Source organism: Poecilia mexicana, unplaced genomic scaffold (genome assembly GCF_051168715.1).
Source record: "Poecilia mexicana isolate PSO_F unplaced genomic scaffold, ASM5116871v1 scaffold_13, whole genome shotgun sequence".
Lineage (NCBI taxonomy): Eukaryota > Metazoa > Chordata > Actinopteri > Cyprinodontiformes > Poeciliidae > Poecilia > Poecilia mexicana.
Window position 1 is genome coordinate 11,354,823 of NW_028263382.1, and position 21,629 is coordinate 11,376,451.

The following is a 21,629-nucleotide window of genomic DNA, read 5'->3' on the forward strand; positions in this document are numbered from 1 at the left end:
TAAATCATTTCTGTAATGCAAAAGTAAAGTCATTTTGCACAGGTGCAGCTTGCACATTTGAACTGAGAGTTAAAAGCCATCTTTGTAACACGTTCAAGTGCCGTTTTATTCCCCCAGATATATCCAATGTGAGGGAGCACAGCAGGGGGGGCTGCTCACTCTTCCCATTGGTTTGGAATGAAAGAGCTCTTAGTTTCAAACATGCACTGAATAGTTGAAGTGCTAAACTTAATGCCCCATCCAACACCTTTCTAAGAACGTTTATTTTTGGGGGGATTTTTGAAAAAGCAGTTTAAAAATTGTATATCCATTGAAAGGGCAATGTTCATCTTCATCATATTTAAGGAAGCAGTATGAATCTTCCATCTCAGTGATATATTTAGTGGAGCAGCAAATTAATTTGCCATTCTTTTTCCACAGGTGCTCTATTTGGTTGATGGTTGACAGTGACTATTTCAAATCACTGTAAGGAATAGTGATTTGCTTTCACTATTGATTTGTGAAAGCAAATCAATAGTCCAGTTTGCTTTCACAATCAGGAAGTGGTGTAACCCTTATATTCCTAATCCCCCTGCAAAAGCCCTTTGTGTAAAATTTGTACACATTATGAAACAATACTGATCTGATAATGATCTCAACATTTCCTTTAACAAATTATGGGGTTTTTTTTGTCACAAAGTGTTTTTTAAACGATAAGTTTCATTGTAATGACAGTAAAATAACTCACAGAACAAAGGTTTTGCAAGTGTCAAACTGTGTTATAAAGAATCTTGATTAAAATTAGAAATATTCACTGGAAGTCTGATCAGTCTACATGTGCAACACTGCATACTAGTGATTGTTAAATCCAATCCAAACTCACCAAAGCAGCCTTTTGGATTAGCAACAAATCAGACATCAACTTGTACATCATCAGTTTACATTTTTCTTGAATCGTGCGTACCACCAGGGGTTGCCCATTCCTACAAAACAAGCAAGAAAGCGCTTCCGAGACACAACTGGCTGCTCTGGACAAAAAGGCATATTGCTCCTGTAAAAACGTGGCTGGTAAAAGGCACTGTTTGCAAGAGGAAAATATTTGAATTTGTTTGCTTGGTAAATTATATTTTACCCCAGACTATGCAGTTTTACACTAAAAGCACTAAGACACATGCCACTTAGCAGACTGCAGACTGGTAAAGAATTTGCTCCAATGCTCACTTAAGAGACCAACACGTTTAAAATATAAAAGTGAGCATTCAAATCAATGATTGATTAACTAACAACATAATAGCTATTGTTTATTCAGTAGTGAGCAGATACTCAATAATCTCTTAAACGTTCTGTTTCACAATAAAATAAAATGAGCCTAAAATAAAAGATTGTCAAAAAATTTTTTTTTAATTGTTCAGTTCTGCAAAACAAACAGAAAGCTGGCAAATCTAACTTTGACTCTTTGTGACAGCTTAGTTTTTTGTTTTTTTTCAGTCCATATGACCAAAGAAGATACTAGTTATACACAAAATTCTGCAGATATGTTCCACCATTATTCACGGAACTTTTCAGCTTCTCTTTGCTGCAGGGAAGAAGGTTGCTCTGACTTCCACCTCATAATACCCAAAATGTGTCAAAGCTCTTACTTTCTTTTTTAGAAACTCCTGTCTGATTTCAGTGGTATGCTTTGAATTGTTATCGTGCTGGAACTTTCTTCCTTTCTTGAGCTGCAGGAGAATGGAAGTCATCTTGTCAGCTCATATTTCAGTACATTCACAGGAGCTCTTGGTGATGTCTTTAAATTTCATGTCCCAAAAGCTTTTGCACTTTGCAACCCTCTTATTATTAAATTATGGTAAGAGTTCCTCACTTCCTAGACCAGGAATTCCAGGTCAAGTTCATGCCAAATAATCTGAGCTGAGCATATTTATCTTGTTCTCATTATAGCAAAGGACGTGCTCCCAATATTCATTAGGCTTCCGTCATGTTCTCGAGCAAAATCTAATTTTGCAGTTTGGACTGTAGAAAAAGCAATTTTTTTCTCTTGTACCCCATCCACTGAGGTCAATAATACAGCAACCCATGCATTGTATAAGCTGTCACAAAAACAGATTTTTCCATTTATAAGCCCTTTCACAAATTGACTGCAATATTGTGTGAATAGTTCTCCTCCCTTTGAGTAAGAAAATCTACAACCTAATTCACCATTCACATGTAGATTAAATGTATTTATCTTTGTAGATTATAACTTTTTGCTCTTCATTTAGTTTTTTTTTTTTTTTATCAAACATACAATGAAAAATGCAACTGGCCATTTATGAGTTTTTTGGAATATAAATGGTATAATATTTATGTTTCTTGCCTTTTTATAAACTATAATTTCATTGTTTCATTTAGCATCAACTAAGCCCTATTTTCTGTTTCCATTTCTACTATTCAATCATGTTGTTTTTCTGACTATGGAAAGAAGAACAGCAACAAAAAAAAAAACACACAACGCTATCAATAGAAAGTCTTGATCCCACCTATCTAACTTATTGTTTCCTTGTTTTATCCCCTCATGCTATCAGTGGCTGGGACAAAAAGCAAAGCGAAAGGTGAGTTATTGTTTCTATTTTCTTGGTACATGATTTATGTCGCACACAGTTTCCAATAAAAAAGGTCTGGATCAACCTTTTATCTCCCCAAGAGCCCAGCAAGCATTAACATATGTTGCTTTGAATGAAGCTTTCTCTATGTATGTTTTTTTTTTTCTTTCTTATTTTCTTTCAAACATTGATTTCTTCTGAAGAGGTATACTAAGCCTACTCCCTCATTCCCAGATACGGGCTGCTTCACATATGTATAGATTCACACTAGGGAGCTGCCCACGTCTCCCAGTCATTCCTCCCTGTATGGAGCTGCCGTGCAGCTCCAGTGAAGCAGCTGGGGCGTGTTCCTGATTCAAGGACAGCTCAGAGGAGAGGAGTGAGAGGAAAGTTTCTCTGTCTTCATCTCCCTACTTAGTTCCAAGTTATATTAAAGTCTTTCTGGTTAGAGCATTGCTTTTCATGCTTTTGAATTTTACCTCGATGACTTGCTTGACAGGAAATGATTGTGGTCCGTCACCATAGTAATTGTTGCTTTGTTTGCTTAAAACAAATAATTTTGAGACAGAAGTTGTTTAGTCAAGCTGTTGGTCAGATATTAGACAAAAAATAGCCTCATTATTTCTTAAAGACCATCATTTGGTTTCATTGAAAATCATGACATGATAATGTGTGATACTGACTAGACAAGGCACGTTTATATGTACAGCATATTTCAGCAGCATGAATTTAAAGTGTCTTGCGTAAAACGACAAACAAGTAAGAAATGTAAAATTTTTTCAAATATCAACATCAAAATCTCCAAAAAGCAACATAGCAAAATTTTGGACTAAATACTAAAAATCACGTTCAGTTTTGCAAAAAAAACAAAAGCCGAGTTCCTTTTAAATTAGGGATTTTCGACCTTGATTTAAAGGGAACTCGCTGTTCCATCATTTTTGCAGTTTTCTGGAAGTTTATTCCAGTTTAATGGAGAATACAAATTGAATCCTGCTTCTGATACAGGTTGGATACAGGTTGGAGGAGACCCAGAACAATTGAAGCGAACAATTGGGCTAGCTAACTTCAATATTTACCCCTTGACCAAAGAGTTAGTCAAAAAGCCAACATAGACGGACACATTTACTTTTTTATCTGATAATCTAATGTACAATTAAATTTAATTAAATATACAAAATATTAAAGAAAGCTACTTGTTTAAAAAAAACCAAATTCTTTTTAGCTTATTCTTTGGTAGACATTAATCACATTCACCCATATTTTAGGTTAAAACCTCATCCAGTATGATGGCTTACGTGCATAACCCAAACCAAATCTGGAATAATCTGTGTTTGTCCCTGGAGACTGGCTTTAGATCATCTGAATTGTGTTATTTCATCCTGGTATAGGTTGAATCTGCTTAGCGGTTAGTACAGACGAGCTCTTTGGTCAACACTGTCAAATTGTTGCAATGAATCCTGGCTGAGGATTTGCAGTGTGAAATTTATTCTCCCCTATATACAGGGGCACTCCGGCTTCCTCCATCAAAACATGTGTGCTAGCTCAGTTGTCCACTCTAAATTGGCTTTAGTTGTGGCTGCAGACGTGGTTATTTGTTCTGTGTGCATCTGTGTTGCCTGGATCTATCCATGGTGTACTCTGTCCTTTTGATTTTTTTTTTTTTTTGTTTAAAAAAAATCATTTAACTTTCTGTTTGCAGCAAAATGCACAGAGATAAAACAATGGACAAGTTTAAAGAAAGCAAAAGAAAGTAACCACAGGCATAACTGGAATAAGAAAAAAAAAAGGATGTAAGACAGAAAAGCAAAAGGCTAACTGCTGAGTAGGTGATGTGTGTAATTAGCAAAGTAGAACCAAAGGCGAAGACAAATCTGTAAGAAAAATCTAATTGAAACAAACTAGGAAACAGGCATGTAAACAACCCACAATACACAAACATAAAGTGTAAAATCTCTGTAACCTCAGAAGAAGACAACTATTACTGACAACACAGACTTTTTAGAATCAATATCTGGTATTTTGAAATTCTGTGCTTCTAATTCTAACTAAATATCAGAATTTATTTTTTTGTTAGTGTGGGGCTTTTGTTTGTGTGCTTTTTTATGTTTTTTTCTTTCCTTTTTTTTGTAGTTTGGAAGTGACTTCAACCAAAACTACTGATTAATGTTCATTTACATGAATGTAATACACAGATTTTATTTTACATTCTTTTCCAAAGTGTAGGGCTTCTTAAATACAGAAGCAATTAGGGTGGTCGTTTTTAATTAACAGAAGATACACATTCAGCATTTGTTCTTCTGAAATCTAGTGCAACACTTTTTCCAACAGCACTTTCAGCACTCTAATTATGGTTGATGACTTGAATTAATAATTATGAAGATAATACCACATATATAACAACATGTAGCAGCTTCTAATAGTGATTAATGGCTTTTGTCAGGTTTCCGCCTTCATGGCGATGTAGTTTTTTTTTTTCATAACATAGAAAAAAGAGTCAAAAAATAGAAAAGGAAAACTCAAAAATAGAAAAGGAAAACTCCCGGAAGAACGTATGATGGGTTTTCCCACATGATGTCATTATAATGGAAAACACGACTCTGAATACCCCTCGGAGGACTCGGCTCAACAAATGAAGAAGTGCTTTGACCAATATGAATGCACAGTAAAAGTGAACCACTCATCAAAATATGAAAAAAATGAGTAAACTCAGCAAAAATATAGTGTGAAAAGTCTTCTTTCTGGATACAAATTTACTCTTTGCAGTTGAAACTAGCAATGCAGCTGGTAATGCTGTCGTCTTTTTTTTTTTTTTTTTATCAGACCACTGGGATAAAAATGGAGGATACCTCCTCTGCCTTGGAAGTGTTGTATTGTTTAAACTACTTAACATTTACACATGTTGCCATATTGAAACCACAGCAGCTAATGTAGTTAATTGGAGTGTTATTTGATAGAAAAACACAAAGTCATAGATTATATATAAGTGGAAGGAAAATAATTTGTGATTTTAAAAACCTGACAAATCTAAAGCCTGAATGAAAACAATATAATGAGTGCACATCTAGAAACTCAACTTTAGTGTTTTTATAACTAAGTCAAATTGGTTCATTTAACCAGTGTGTCTACATTGTTATCTCTACGTATTTTGAAGTTGACATAAGTTTGGTCTTTGCACCTTTTTAAGATGGCAACATGAAAAAATAAGTAAACTTTGTAAAACACGAGGCTGAACCAGTGAACACTGTAACTTATAAAAAACATATTTATGCAGGCTTTATTTAAATTCACCAAGATGTCTCTGACAGAATTCGATTTTTGTTGCTTCTTCTCTTTCTTTGTTTAAAACCCTTAGCTGTCATGAGAACACTGGTCTCCTCATGGGCCCTCTGGATAACATGTAAGCGTTTTGGGGGTGACGGTTAAGAAACATACAGCTACCTCACTACACCATCCATATAGCAACATAATCCCAAAGCCAATTTGTGGAGCAACAACAACAAACAAGAGTATGGTAACTAATACAATTTGAACTTGTAATTTCTCTTGGAGACAGCACCATATTTCTGACCCACATTCTAAAGCTGATATATTGCCTTTCCTAACTTTCCCTTCTTTTTTTACCTGTAGAAAAAAAAAACTACTCCAAAGACTTTTTCCCAGCAGGGATATTTATTACCAGTTCTGTCGATTTAGCACACCGACCCTTTCTCCCGGCCTCCCCCACTGTGGGAAATCACAGGGGAGGACGAGGCTCAGAACCACCTCTCTGCCGGGGAAGGTTCACTTTTGCACCGATGGCATTCACTAACAGGCTCTAAGTGCTTTTTGTTGATGGCGGATAAGGGTGACAGACAGCTCACTCTGTCCTGGTTATTTCCTTTGTGAAAGACTTCATCAGCTCAATCAAGTGACTGCATCATTTAAAATAACACTATCAGCTCAGACTATGATTACAATACTGGGCTGATACTCAGTTGTGTGCTCACTGCTGGGTTATCTTGCGTCTGTGTTGTCTGCAGCTCATGGAAGCATTGTAGGAAATCACTGTAATGCCGGTTGAGATAAAAGATGAGCAGAGACTAATGTGTCCTGATAAGATTCTGCAGTGAGACCGATACCAAATGTTTTATAGTACAAGTAAAAACTTAGGAGTCATTTGCACAGAAGTGACACACCATGCAAGACAAATGCTGCTTTTTCATTACACAGGCTTTAGTGTTTGCTTATAACTGACCTGCGTACAGTAAATAAACCCACCAATCCTTGTTGTATTTACATTTTGATGGTGTGTGACAGAGAGTGACATTACAAGTCTAGGCTCCAGTAATTACAGCCTTTAATGTTTTACCATAATTGTATATGGATTTTCTATGACTGAATGAGTTTCGTTCTGGAGGGCTTGTTTTGCAAGAATTTGAAATGTTCCCCGTTGACTTTAAATAGAGACATTATCTAAAGCTGACAGTGCTCAAACTGGTTGTGTTAGAATTCACCTTGGACGGGTAATTTACAGATTATCCTGAGTTAATGGATCAGAGTTAGATTTAGTGTTAATTAGCTGCTGCCCCCACAACAGTTGTTTAAATCTCCCTAATTCACTGGGCTGATTGCTTTTAAAATTGCATCATTTACAGAGATCCCCCAGAACAGCAGGTTTGCGCTAAACAAGGGATGCTTTTCTGTTGAGGTTAAACCAGTGGGGCATAAATTACACTGCCAGAGTAAATGATTGTTTTAGGTGACAGATGTGACCTTTTAAGCAGTAATAAATTAAGTGAAATATGTTATAGCCCATGTTGTTCCTGTTCAGGAAAGGTCACTAAACAAACAATCAGATATGACGAGACTTGGTCACGAGCCAGCAGATGGAAACAGTCTTATCATCTCTGAAGTCATTCACTCCCACTTTCTTTTATTCGCTTACAATTTTAGTTGATTTTCATACCAAAAACTTAATGTCATATCAAAATCAAATGTTAGGATTTAGCTTTGGATCACTTCTCTATTTTGCGCCGACAGCTCATTCAGGGGAATTAAATGTAATCAGCACTCAGATTATTTTAAAGTGTAATTTACAAAACTAAATTTCTCAAATATGTTTTCAGGGAATTAGAAATCAGTGAAATTACAGATACAAATACAATATGAAGGACATGATTTTTTTTTTTTTTTAAGAATTGTTGCATAAAACTTCATTACCCTCCTTATTTCATTCTGACATTTCTCAAATGCATACCTGTTAGACATACATCATCATCTTGTGGTGAGAAAGTCAGTTTATGGGAGATTTTGTTTCTTTTTTTTTTCTTTTAAATATTTGTCAGAACATATGACCGTTATGAATAAGTATGTCCCATTCTGATGTCAAGAACCGGCTTGATCTACTGATCAAACCATTCTATAAGTAATCGATATTGGAGTCCTTGTCAAAACTCAACCCCTGATACCTGTTATTGATTTGCTCTCTGTGGTTTTAGTTTAGTTACTGTCCAGGTCATTATTTGCCTGGAATCTTCTCAGTCAATATTGAAAACTTACATACTACTTTTGCAGATGGTTGTTTCAAATTCGGATGACTAATTTGTCCATTTTAATGTATTTCACTACATTACCTTGAAATACTCATGGGAATCTTTACCGTTTTTTTTTTTTTTTTGTCATACGCCCACCTTGAAGCACAATCCAGTCAAATCTGGCTGCATTTAAAATGCAGAGCAGTACATGCCAGTACATGTTGAAATCATTCAGCCGCCTTCGTCTGGTGTCAAATCATCAGTGACCCAGTGCCATCTGAAGTCCTTTTCGCTCTTCCACATCCAGGTGTTTTACAGATGATGCTCGGTGCTGTGCGTCATGACTTATTTCACTTTATTTCACTCTTTTCTTGTGTATTTTCTGTTGTATTTGCTTCATCCAGGTCGAGTTTGGTTTCATTTGTTTCCGAGATGCTGTTTATTAAATCCTTTCTCCCTTCTAATTAATCTTTTTGAGCCAAGTCTAATCTTCAGGTTTTTCTATACATGAGTCTTTTCTGTGAGAATTTCTCATTATAAGAAAACCACCTGATGCTTGCACTTTAATGGATGTTGTTGATGACTTTTTCATTGACATGGAAAAGAATCCAATCATTTAACCCTGGATATCCATGGTTTTTTATGTTGACTTCTTTTTATTCTCTTGGTTTTCACACTAAAAATGTGAAGGAGGCCACAATTTTATGCTTACGATGTTTATGTTATACTTATCAAAAATAGAAAGCATGACCAAACTAAGTTTAGATGTTTAAAAGATAAAAAACAAACATTTTGAAAGCCCTGGTCTGTTAGCGTTCTGTTACCTTTTTCCGCTTAGGACATTTCCTTGGTCTCAGTCACCATTCTTCTTCCCACGCTTGGGAGAACAGTTTTTTAAATGTTGCCCAAGTCAGTTATTGTGTTAATCTAAAATCCTTCTGTGGCTACATGTGAATCAGTGGGGGGACGCCAAGGGTGGTTATATTTATAAAATAGTTCTGGCTCGCTGACCCAAATCTTTATTATGAAAAACGTTGATGTAGTTTGGACTGCACTTTAAGATATTGATACAGTGTTCTGCATGAGTGATTGCAGAAAAGTGAAAAAACTCGATGCAATCAGCTGTCAACAGCTACATGTTTATTCAAGAGGAGGAATTGTTGCAAATTGAGTAGCTGGGTTTCCCTTACAGCAAAAACGTTTTCCCAATTTGAATAATGAAGCTAAAATGACTGCGTTACTTCATAACTAAGACTGAATTGGAATATGTGTGATTGATCTTGAAACAATCTATCTGATTGGAGTGAATTGGCACCATGTAAATAAACTGAATTAGAACTAAATTTAATAAGGTGCTCTGTAAACTCGTTATACTCAAAACTTTTTTACATTTTGTCATGTTACAACCACATTTTTCAAGATATTGTGTTGGTCTATTACATCATGTGATAGACCAACAAAAAGTCATACAAAAGTTGCTGGGCGTAGGAAAAAGTATACATCACTTTCAGTTTGTTCACTAATTAAAACATCTAAAGAATGGGTGCATTTGTATTCGTTCAATGCTTTGCAGAATTCTGTCGTCATGAATGAATCTCTTGAATTTTTAGAATTGTGCCATACATAAAACAGTGACAAAGAGGGGAATTGGTGTTTGGTTGTCAGAAAGGAGTGGTACAAAGGCTAGTTTATTCATCTACAATAATCTTCGTACATTACAGTAGAGTTCGGAAGCATAATTAAGGTCTTCTACACGCAGCACTTTCCATGCACTTCACTTCACATTACGATCCGACGAGAGAACCGCTGAGGTGGAAGTTAAAGTGCCTATGATCCCGATACGCTCAAGCAAAGGCGCTGCAGCAGAAGGGTGTGACAATTTGATGATATTTGGATTGTGCAAACAACATGCCAGGAGGTTTTAAACACAATGGACGATCAACAGTAAATGATCCTGCAACAATACAGCAATTGACAATAGCTGATGAGACCCATTAACATCTAGCAACAGATGTGTTTATCTTAGTTCCTCAGTTAGGTCCATGTTAACTCTCAAGGCAATAGTCTTCATCGCTAATGTGTACAGTGGCTTGCTTTGATTTTTAAGACAAAGAAACCAAACGGTAAAAAGTTCATCTGAATTCTTGATTATATAAGTATGAAGAAGGTTCTCAGATTTTCACAGGATTTATCTGGGTGTGTTCCTCAGCAGTGGAGCATTATCTAAAGCCTTGCTGCATAGATTTAGGTTCAGAATTGTAAGGCGGGAGACACCCACCTTTCCTGCTGTTGTCAAATAGTCTCAGCATCACGCTTAGAGTGTGGGAGAGGCTGCTTCTGAAATTTTTTGACATATTTTTCTCTTATGCTTATTAAAAAGTTCAAATTCTTATATCTTTGTCACCAGCAAGAGCCTTTAAAGGCAAGGTAACATTATTTATACAGCACATTTCACCAGCAAGTCAACTTAAAGGAACATGTTTAAAATACAAAAAAGGAGTGTGTCGCAGTGGCATGATAAAAGAATAGTAAAGAAAACATGTACAACAGAGTAAATGTATGATGCTCCAGTTGTTATTAATTGCAGACAACCCTTTTAAATCGAGGGCTTTAACCTTGATTGAAAATAATTCATGGTTTCAGAAGTTCTGCAGTCTTCTGGATGTTTGCATCTCGGAAGGTTCAGCTCTGAATTCATCATCAGACACAGATTCTGACTCCGGGTCTGATCAGTGGTTTCTAGATGTAAACAGTTATGTAGCATGTAAAATTGTGGCGGATACATTTTTCATGCTGGTTTATGTCAAACATTTAGAGGCAATGGTTAAGATGAGTTTCATGCGTCGTGAGACTACAAAGTATTATACAACACCCATCCTATAGACGTAACAAGGACATTTTCATTTTCATCTCTGACAATGAGATATTAAACTAGTGAAGTATTATCCTTGCAAATACCACCAACAATACAAAGAAGATGATGTTAATGTCCATTAATAATCTCTTTTCTGGCATGCATTCAGTCACCATGGCAACCAGACTACCTTCATTCATGGATCCATTGATGGCAGTAGTTTTTTGGACTTTGGAAATAACTGTTTTAGCTTTAAACTTAGAAATGCACCAGAACATTAAGATAAACGCTCACTTATTATGCACACCAAGGGAAGTTCTTTTGAGAGCTTCCTTTATTGCTTGTGGCGTACATGCTACATGGTGTCAGAAACATTCTGGTCCTTATTGGTCATGATTATCAACTCCTGTAGATTTCCAGACTGAACATCCATTATGCAAACTCCTGTGCCACACATGAGATGGACTGGACTAAAAATTATTGACTATTGAGGCCACTGGAGTCCAGTGAATTCATTTCTCAATAAACTACTTTGAAATAGTTTAAACTTGGTGACATGCTGCACTATCATGCTGACAGTAGTAATTGTAAGATTAATTTTATGACTATGAAACATTGAAGTGAAGTCGTGCAATAGATAATGCACACTGACAAAAAACTCCAAAGTGATTCCAGTTTTAATCATCGGCTGTCATCAAGGTCTAATTCAACAGCTCCTGAATAACAGTATTCACTTTTCAATTCGTTTTTCGTGTGAGCATTAGCTTTGTTACTTCAGTTACTTTCGTAATGGGTGTCTTTTGAAATGCAGCAACACAATAAAATTACTTTGGCTTAAGTATACGTGGAACTAGGATATAAAATCACAGAACCTTCTTAGCCCTATACCAGCAACTATTTCTGACATTAACTTATATTTTTCCTTCATTTTTGATTCGTTAATGTCATTGGTTAGTGTTTACTAGCCAGGCCCTGTAACTGTACAAGGAGTGATCAAAAAAACATGGTGCTTCTTTAAACATGGTGCTTCTGATTGGAACTGTTAACAATTTGGACTGGACCCTGAAGGGCCCCGTCTTGATCTTGATGCTGAATAAGCAGAAGGAGGTAAAAATAAGGAATATTGGCAGGAGACCTTCTAACCTTAAAGACTTGGATTAAATAAGCAAAGTTTGTCAAAATACTGGTCAATGCAAAAAGTTAGCTAGCTTTTTGTTCAGTTAGGGTTTGAGAACTGTAGTATCGGGGATTAAGCTTCAGTGTTGCATAAATATCTATCTATCTATATATATATATATGTGTGTATATTAGAAAAAACAGATGCATTATTTAAAACATTTTTGTACCTTTTTCCGCTTTCAAGAGTCTAATTTTGTATCCTAAACTTCTTGGTTGACTAAAAATAATCCACCTTTGGTCACTTGTCATTGTGCTGATTGAAATCAATTCCAAAACCTCCACTGCCATCAAGATTTGTGTGTGTGCATATTGAAGTGTTCAGTATTTTATGAGTCATTGATGGCCTAAAAAAATATTTTAGAGGGCAGGGGGATTAAATAACATCTCAAGATGAACATCTGATTTGGTGTTAAATTGAAAATATCCCACATGATTAAAATTATGTGATGGGTATTTAATGCAATCTGTTATGTGAATCCATCACTAAAGCAAAGTAAAACAGCAGGAACAAAAATGCCACAAAACGAAACAAAACAATGCTCCACCACAATGGACATCTTTTGTTTACTGCCAAATAATTTGTCATCTTCTCCCATGAGTGTGAGCTGCTCCCACTTCAAGTTCATCATGTAAAAATCCACATAATTAAGTTGCTAGTGATCAAAAATTGAGTTCCACTTATGAACGCGACACTGAACACGTTTGTTTTCTCTGTTTTGATTTTTTTTTAAAAGAAAAGGAAGAAAAAATCACATTCTAATGCTTACATTTGATCAATCAGGGCTTAAAAGGGATTTAGAGTATTAAATGATCCTTTTTAGAAATTTTACAAAACAGATGAATTGTGTAAACAGGATCTTTCATAGAATTTTATCACTGGCAGGCGATGTAGTTACTACATCTCATCAGTATGCTGAGTGGAGCCCCACACATCCAACACCTCTATTTGCAAAGAAGCCTCTGCAAAATCAAGCACGAGAGGTGAACTTGCTGCTTGATAACTGCCTGGAAATCATTCCACGGGAAAATGAATCATTGTTATTAATCCCTAATGAATGAGGGCATTTCTGGAACTATATTTTGAATTATTTGTTTTCTTTCGCCCCCGCTCAGTTTACAGTTTATTCTGCAGTGGTGTGCTTGACTGCACTCCAGCCATTCATCAAGCCACCGCTTTCCATTATTTGGTGCAGTCAGCTGAAACTGAGAAAGGTTTTTGGGGTGGTAAGCCTCATTCTTCCTCCACTAACTCTCTGTTCTCCTAAACAGAGATATTCTTCATACTGTTTCTCTTATGCAATGGCTCACTGGTCATTAGATGATTCGGTAAATTTATTTACACAGCTGGCTTTCATTTCCAAAAATGCCCCAAAAAAGCCTAATAAAATGGCACAAAGAGAGGAGCTATAAAGCCGTCCATGTAAAACCATACGTCAGTTTTTTCTTACCCCTCCCTCGAGGTGTAGCCTCACATTTTCTGCATACAGAATCAGACCACAAAGCAAACAGAATCAATAACATAAGTATCATATTCTTTGTATCTAATATTGCCCCAGCTCAGATTTCATCAGGCTATGGGCTGAGCTGCATTCTGATAAGAGCCAGAGCTCATCTGAGATGAAATGAAACAGTTTATTGCTAATGTACACTCAACTGATAGCCATTTTAAACATCTGTATTCATTTTTTGCACACTGCACCTGCTGCACAGACTTTATCCCTCGCAGAAAGAAGCGGCGTCTACATTTAGTCTGTGCCATGTGCTAGCTGACATCTGTTCCTATGGTTCCTCTTTAAAATCTAATCATTAAATATTTTGTTTACAGCCAAGATGCAATCTCCTCACCTGATTTACATTTTGACGTATTTTAGCAGTGCAGTAAATATTTGATTCATTGGAAAGCGTCACCTGATTCCGTATGAAAGTTAATGTCACCATAGAGATGTGTCAGCAGCATTCTAAATGTGTGAAGCACAGCAAACAGCTTGACTAATCTCATGTGTGCTGACATTGTGACTGATGATCAGTGTGCCGGTGGCCCACCTGAGTGTGGACTATAATCTCTTAGCTCATGGTGATATTGCCAGGTTCAGCTTTTACTGGAGTAGCCTTTTTCTACTTTAATCGAATCAGGTGTGTGTAGATATATATATATATATATATATATATATATATATATATATATATATATATATATATATATATATATATATATATATATATATATGATTTTATCTTTTTGGATCATTGGGGAAACATATGTTTAATACAGCGGGATTGTTATTTTTATACTTCTGATCAATTCCTATGCATATTTGAAGTATGTACTCATTTAGGGACTTATTGTTTTCAAAATTCTGTTGTGCTTTTTTTACTTTGCTTTTATTGCAGATAATAAAAGTAAAATAAAAGAAATAAAAATGAATTTCATTTGTTCAGGAAATATTGTAATCATTTCATTTTTGTGATGCATTGTAAATTGCATCACAGAAAACTGTAGCAATATTTACATTTTAAAAAATGCAATTACTGGATGTTCAACAGAAAGCATTATAGATACGACACTGCAGCTTGGAAAAAAACAAACGAATTATGTTATTGCAGTTACTAGCCCTCTTCCTTTAGAGATGGGGTCAGAAGTTTGTTTCTCAGTTGGACTGGGAACGCCTTGGGATTCCCAGGGAGCAGCTGGCCCAACTGACTGGGGAGAGAAAGTCTGGGTCTCTGTGCTCAGGCTGCTGGCTCTGCGATCCGACCCCAGATTAAGTGGAAGATAATGGATGGCAAATATCAGCACTTTTTTTAGATGAAGCAATACATCACAGTTTGTATCATTTTTAGCCTTGTCATGATATTTTTAAAATTAATTTCAGCAAAAGTTTTTATTAAATCTAAGATCTGGATGTTTTCTGGATCTTCCTTTCCTGGAAAACGTCTTTTATGCTCGTGTAGTGGCTGGGTCCATGCTCATTTTTAAAAATGACTAAATAGCTAAAGTTACTTTTAATTGCAACCAGTGTAGAGGTGCTGACTACCATTGGCTCGTCTTTTTAAGTAGTAGAAATTAAAAGGAGACGGACTGGGAATTTCTCTTTTAATTAATAGAGATTCCCATATAACTTTTTTTTAGGTAGTCATCTATATGTATTCCATTGTGACGGCACCAAATAAATATTTAAGCATAATCTGCTTTAACAAATCAGATTCCTGATTTTTTTTTTCCCTGAGTCTCGCATTCATCCACTCATCCACCACTATAGTCTCGCTTTCCTTAATACGCTTATTGACTCAGTTTATCTTTCTTTTCGGTCGTTGTGCTTTTTCTTTTTGATGCGTTTTGCTTTGAGTTTTCCATCCTGATGCTTTGATATCCTGTTTGATCTATTTAAATGCTTCCCTTTTACAATCTGTCCATTTTGGTTGCACTTCCTCTATAAAGGTACAAACAATCTAAAAGGAGGTTGTTTTTTTTCTTCCTTTCTACCATTTTGGCTGACAGCTCTCTTTTTAGGTCCATGTTTCCTGTCAATCATCCAGCTGTAACAGGTTCTCAATGTCTCCAAGAAGTTTAGGCATGTGGAGCTATTTAGTTTAGAAATGAAAATCATAAGATGAACACATTTTTCTCTCTTCTGAAAACATTAGTATAAAAATGAAGTGTAAACTGTTAGCTTAAATATTCAACTCTTGCATAGAGCTGTGGCATAATTTGGTTTCTTTTTTTGCTACAAAGTTATGCTTGTATCTCATGTCTTTTTTTTTACTTTATTTTCAGATATTTACAGCCATGAAAAAGACTCCAACCATAGACATAATGTAGCAATCAACACATTTCAGTACTGATAGGGGGAAATTATATGAGGGGCGGAATGATATGCTACCATTTTTTTCATGAATTTATAGCATTGTTTTGAATGCAATAATGCTTACTTAAGGTTTTTTTTTGCATTTTTGTGTATTTAACAGTTTTTATATACAGACAAATTATTTCCATAAAGTTTCTCTGTAAGTTCCACATTTCAAGTAGTTAGACCTATGCAGTCGAAGCAGGACGATACTCCCTCGTGGGCCATTTTTGTCATTTCGGAGGAGACGCTTGTAATCAAATTCTGACACTTCAAGCTGAATTCTGCCACATGTGTACAACCTAGTTGAGTTCTTGAGGCAGCATAGACCAAAAATATATGATTCACCTTTTTCACACTCATCAATTCATTCAGTGACCCTATGGATAGGGGCATTCTCATCCTGGAAGAGACCACTCCCATCAGGACAGAAATGTTTCATCACAGAGTAAAGGTGATCACAAAGAAAAAAACTGTATTGATTTGTCCTGACCCTACCTGGGAGCACAAATGAACCCAAACCATGCTATAGCAAAGAAGCTCTGCGTGATTCTCTTTCTTTCCTCTTTAATTTGTCACCGGTCTGTATGTAGGCAGTGGAGGTGATGATGAGTCTTTGAAGAGATTTGAGCAGTTTGGAAAATGGCTTTGGAAGCCAATAGTATGAAAATGTCTATATTTTCACATAGGCTTGTGAGGGCAGCGGGGTAAATATGCAATTCCTTATGATGTTAAATATTTTATTTAATTGTTATTTTTTAGAAATCAGTTCTCACATTGATATTAACGGGATTCTTTGTAAAAATAAAAATAAAAATAAAAAATTAGTCGAAAAAGGCTAATTTTGTTGACCATGATTGATTTGTGAAAGCAATAAAAACAGTAAAATATCCAAGAGGGTGAATATTTTTAGACTTTGATGTAGCCATTCTATTCTGTGGTAACTGGGTGAAAATGTAAGTCTGTTGCTCTGTGGAAGGTAAAGTTCTGCCCCAGTGAATCACAGAACTTCCTCTGGGATAAACCTGTATTTCATTTACCCTTCCTCCCACAAACTCCAACTATCTTCCCTGTCTCTGCTGAAGCTTCCCCATACACTGATGCTGCTAACACAATACTTCATGGTGTAGATCAGGGGTTCCCAAGCTATGGCCTGCGGGCTGGATCTGGCCCGCCTCCTCATTTGGTCTGGCCCCCTGAACAATACCAGAGAGCATTCAGTGTTATTTTTCATATATATGTGGATTTTTCTTCAACCACCAGGGGGGCTCTTGAGCAGATATGAAACTTAGTTTCCCTCAATGGAATATATACTAGTCAGTACCAGTCACCGTTTCGCTCACGGTTTTTTTCCATTTGCATTCTGCGTAAAAATCTATCTACAAACGCGAATATGTTGTCGGCAGTAATCCCCCCCCCCCGGTCCACAGATTTTATGTCTTGTAACCTTTTCGAATTATCCCATGTTTTTCATTTATGAATAAAGACTTGGGCAGAACTCTAGGAGATCTTGAAAGTATGAGGTTTTTTTTTTTTTTTTTTTTTTACATAATTCTTTTTTGAAGTTCCCCACGCTGTTATCCCTGATCCGTCTAATGTGTTTGTTCATAAATGTTCTTGCTGAGACTTGTTATAAAATACACACAATTAAAATCTATTCACTAAATGGATTTCACTTCAGAGTACCAACGTGAAGAGAGCTGAATACAAATGCATGCCACTCTTTTTAGATTTTTATTTTAAAAATGGCAAACTTTGTGTGATCCTCCTTCCACTTCATAATGTTTAATAACTTGATTTATGTTGGAGGAATAAATAATAAAAAAAGAGATTCCTAAGAAATCTTATTTAAGTATCTAAGTCCCTTAAATACTTGATGCCAAAACAAATAAGCACATAAAGAGAGTTAATGGGTCTGATGGATTTATTTTCATCCACCGTTCATGGTCAAGCTTCCCCTCACCTCCAGCAGACGATTGGCTTCATCAGTACAATCTAGGTCAAGGAAGGTCTACAGGTCTTTGGCTCTCCCATCGTCCTCTGCACCCATGTGTGAGTGGGACTAATGAGGCAGACAGTTGCTCCCCAAGCTGAAAGTCCCTGCGGTGAACTGTAGCACAGACAATGTCACCTTCAAATCCAGGGACGTAGGTGTACCCACAGAGAGCAGAGCAGATCTACAAAATCCAGAGGAACATATAAATCTCCTTAGCGTGTCGGTCCTAAACAACCTCGACACAAATTCAAGAGCTCTAATGCAACTGTTGCTTCCTGACATGCTTAAAAGGGAGGATTTGGGTTTCAAAAAAAAAAAAAAATCACCTCCTTCTAGAGAGTATTAGTTTAAGACGTGATTCTGTAGCTAGGAAGAGTTTAATAAAATGCACGCAGGATAAAAATACTCCTGCAATGTAATTAGGAGGACTTTTCTGAGACGACAAGTACAAATGTGGAATAAGAAGGTAAAATCCAGCAAGGCTGGGTGATTAGGTCTCATTTGGATGTATTGGGCACACTGCAACAAGCGGCTGTTCTGGGGCACGGCAGTCGCTTGGATCGAAGGCCCACAGTGTCTGGGATTATGTGTCAATTTACCACCCAGCTACAGATCCACACTCTGCAGCAGAACATGACTACCTCTAATTAGGCCATGCTACCAATTAGGTACTTGCAATAAGGCAACACAGAAGGCAGTCTGGGTGACTAACATTTACTATTGTCACGAGAAAAACTAACATCAGTCCTTTAGCCGCGATGGCTGTTTAAAGCTTTGTGGGATATTTTGAGGAAGAATATTGTAACTCGGAGTTGTTATGTTGGGGTGTAAAGAAAAGTTCGATTTTAGTTTTGAGTGAAAAGATATAATTAAAAAAATATGTTAACATGCAATATGTAACTGGCTCTTGTTATAGCAATTTTCTCACGCTGTGTTTTACAAATCCCACAGGTAGCCAGGGTCAGTTCCCCATCACTCAGAATGTGACGGTGGTGGAGGGGGGCACAGCCAACATGACCTGTCGTGTGGATTACAATGATAACACTTCCCTCCAGTGGTCAAACCCTGCACAACAAACTCTGTTCTTTGGGGACAAGAAAGGTGAGTGATATTTCCAAACATGAGGAAGTGGGGGGGTGAGGGAAGATGAAATGTTAAGCTGTGATAAATACGTCTGGAGCAGATTAAATTGCATCAGCATCTTTTCAAATTACTTTTTTAAAACTCTGAATCTTCGAATATGTCTGCGAGCACAGTTTGACTGAATACACAACAGACACGATAAAAGGGAAATGCATTCATTACTCCTAATGCCGGAGAAACTTTTCATGTTTTTTTTTTTTTTTGCTTTTTTTTTTTCATCTTGTTGATGTCCCAGGGGGCAGACTAAGCAGGAATAGACTGTTTTTGTATTGCACTTTTGTAATCATGCAGCACTCACTGTGCTGTTTACAACATTGTAGTGCCTGTGGATGTTGAGATGATTGGTCTTAATTAGTGTCTATGCTGCCCTAAATTTGTATTGTTGTTTTGATATCGCTCTGATCTGGAAGTGGAGTGGTGCAACCTCGTGAAACATGGCCTCAGCTTGGATGAAACGTAACGCGCTCTCGCCAGCCAAATCCAATTTAAAGGTGACAAAAGTCTGGATTTGATAAATTAGAATTGGGGTGAAAGGGAGCGTAACAGAGGACTGGTCTTGTAAGGGTCGGGGTGCTCATCTATCAGTGTTTCTCACAGCATATTACCCATTTCATTTCTGCTGTTGCTGCTAATACAATATCATTGGTTCAGTGATTGAAGATGAACTTTCCCTTTGAATAACAATTGATGGGCAAAGGAAGATGCCACAGCAAACCAGGAGAATGAGAGTCCGTCTGGTTTGAAGAAATACTTTCCTCCCTCACAACTGATTGGATTTAGTAATGAGGTCTAAGGTGTTTTATTAGATGAAATTGCTTCCAAATACAATTAAATGAAAGTTAACTGAATCTTAAACAGATCCTCTTGTGTGAATAGTGTGGGTGTGCCCTGAGGATGTGGACTTGAAGTAGAAATCAAAGAACAAAACCTATTCCTCTCCTAAACATATTATTCTATGTTATAGATTGAGGCAAGTTCATCTTACCCACGAGATAATTCAGAGTGCTTTACAGGAAATGTGCTTGCGTCGTGTCATTGACTTTACAGCAATCTTTCAGGCCAAGCATGCATGTAGCGGACTGTGGAGAAGAGAGGCTCCCCTTTAACGGGATGAGACGTCCAGCAGATCCTGGCTCAGTACAAGCGGTCACAACTGACTGGGGGTTTGAGAAGACAAAGCTGTATGAACATAAAAAAAAAAAAGGAGACGAGAGAAAATAGGGAAGACATGCAGCAAAGGTCTCAGGGTCAGGAATGGAACCCAGGATGAGTGTGTAGAGAACTATAGCCTCTGTACGGGGGCTCGCTCTACTTTTACAACACGCGGCACCCTTTGTGCTCTATTTTTAAGGGGAAGCCTTTATTTTTGCAACGTCTATTTTATGAGAAGAGGCTTATTCTATTATACACTTTTTGTGGTTGTTAAAATTCAAGCCTCAGTCCTTAACTACACATGGCTTTCTTTCATGCAGTGTGGTTTTTAGCCTCTTTGAGTTTGGTTGAGAGCTGAAATCTAACCATGCATTTTTAGGAGCAAAATATGTGTCTTTCCTGGAGGCGTTTGTGCTCCGTCCACTCACTGATGCATCCTAAGCACACAAAGGGTAAGAGACGTGCGAGTAGTATTTGATTTGAGATAAGACAAGCATATATTGAATAAAAGTCGTCCAAGAATGCAACCTTCAGAGACCCTCGAGTGTGATCTTTGTTCACTTGTCAAAACACACAAAGTTGCCCCAGTGTAGAGAGGAAGAGCTGAACCAGTTTAGCACATTACCAGACAATTTTACCCACTTTTTCCACCAGGCACCATGATATAATCAAAACTAGATGAGGGATGTTTCATAATTCCTCTTAGAAAAAACTCATAATCCTTGTTTGAGCTTGAAGAACAAAATGAATGATGCCACTTTGCTCATCTTGTTTAACAATTTATATTACAGGGCAAACTCCTTTCGCTAAGCAATGACGATGACAAAATGAATGCTGTTAATAAGAGTAGAAGTTGACAGAGCTAAGTGCGGGAACATTTCCTCTCCGTCTCCCACAGCCAAATAAAAAGCTTTATTGGCACAACAAATGCGATGCCTGGGAGGCGATCAGGAGAAATGGGAGGCGTTGAACGACACAAGATTCATATGTAGAACAAAGTGGGACACCTGGAAAGATACTTCTGCTGTGCCAAATCACCAGTTAATTGCTTGGCATAGAGCTGCAACTATCCTCTTACTTGTTTTGGCCTCTTGTCGAGCCAGTGAAGAATGCTGCATTTAACCTCATGCTGACTTTCATTTCAACATGAAACTGTTGAGTTTAAGGCAGCCATGTTCACTTTCTGTGATAAAAACCTGGTCAAGGATTGCTGTCACTGAATAGATTAGATTATGGCGGCGATGATGCATTACCCTACTCTCAGTTTTAATATTTTAAACTATCTGTATCTGCTAGATACATATCACTTTTTCCTGTTGCTTCCAGTCCTTCCAGTGGGTAGTTTATCTGTCCATGTTATACAGTTGTTTTGAGTGACTATAACAG

At 36.9% G+C, this 21,629-nt stretch overlaps 1 protein-coding gene across 3 annotated transcripts in view; it reads left to right on the plus strand.

The window, feature by feature from the left end:
• Positions 1-21,629, plus strand: part of cadm2b (cell adhesion molecule 2b) — a 151,480-nt gene that overhangs the window by 98,243 nt on the left and 31,608 nt on the right. For 2 of the 3 annotated variants that reach the window (XM_088011661.1, XM_088011663.1), the window contains exon 2: positions 18,900-19,049. In XM_088011661.1, coding sequence (XP_087867787.1) covers positions 18,900-19,049 — 150 coding nt within the window. Of the gene's footprint in view, positions 1-2,543; positions 2,571-18,899; positions 19,050-21,629 lie in introns of all 3 variants that reach the window. The other variant, XM_088011662.1, reaches the window with a different exon arrangement.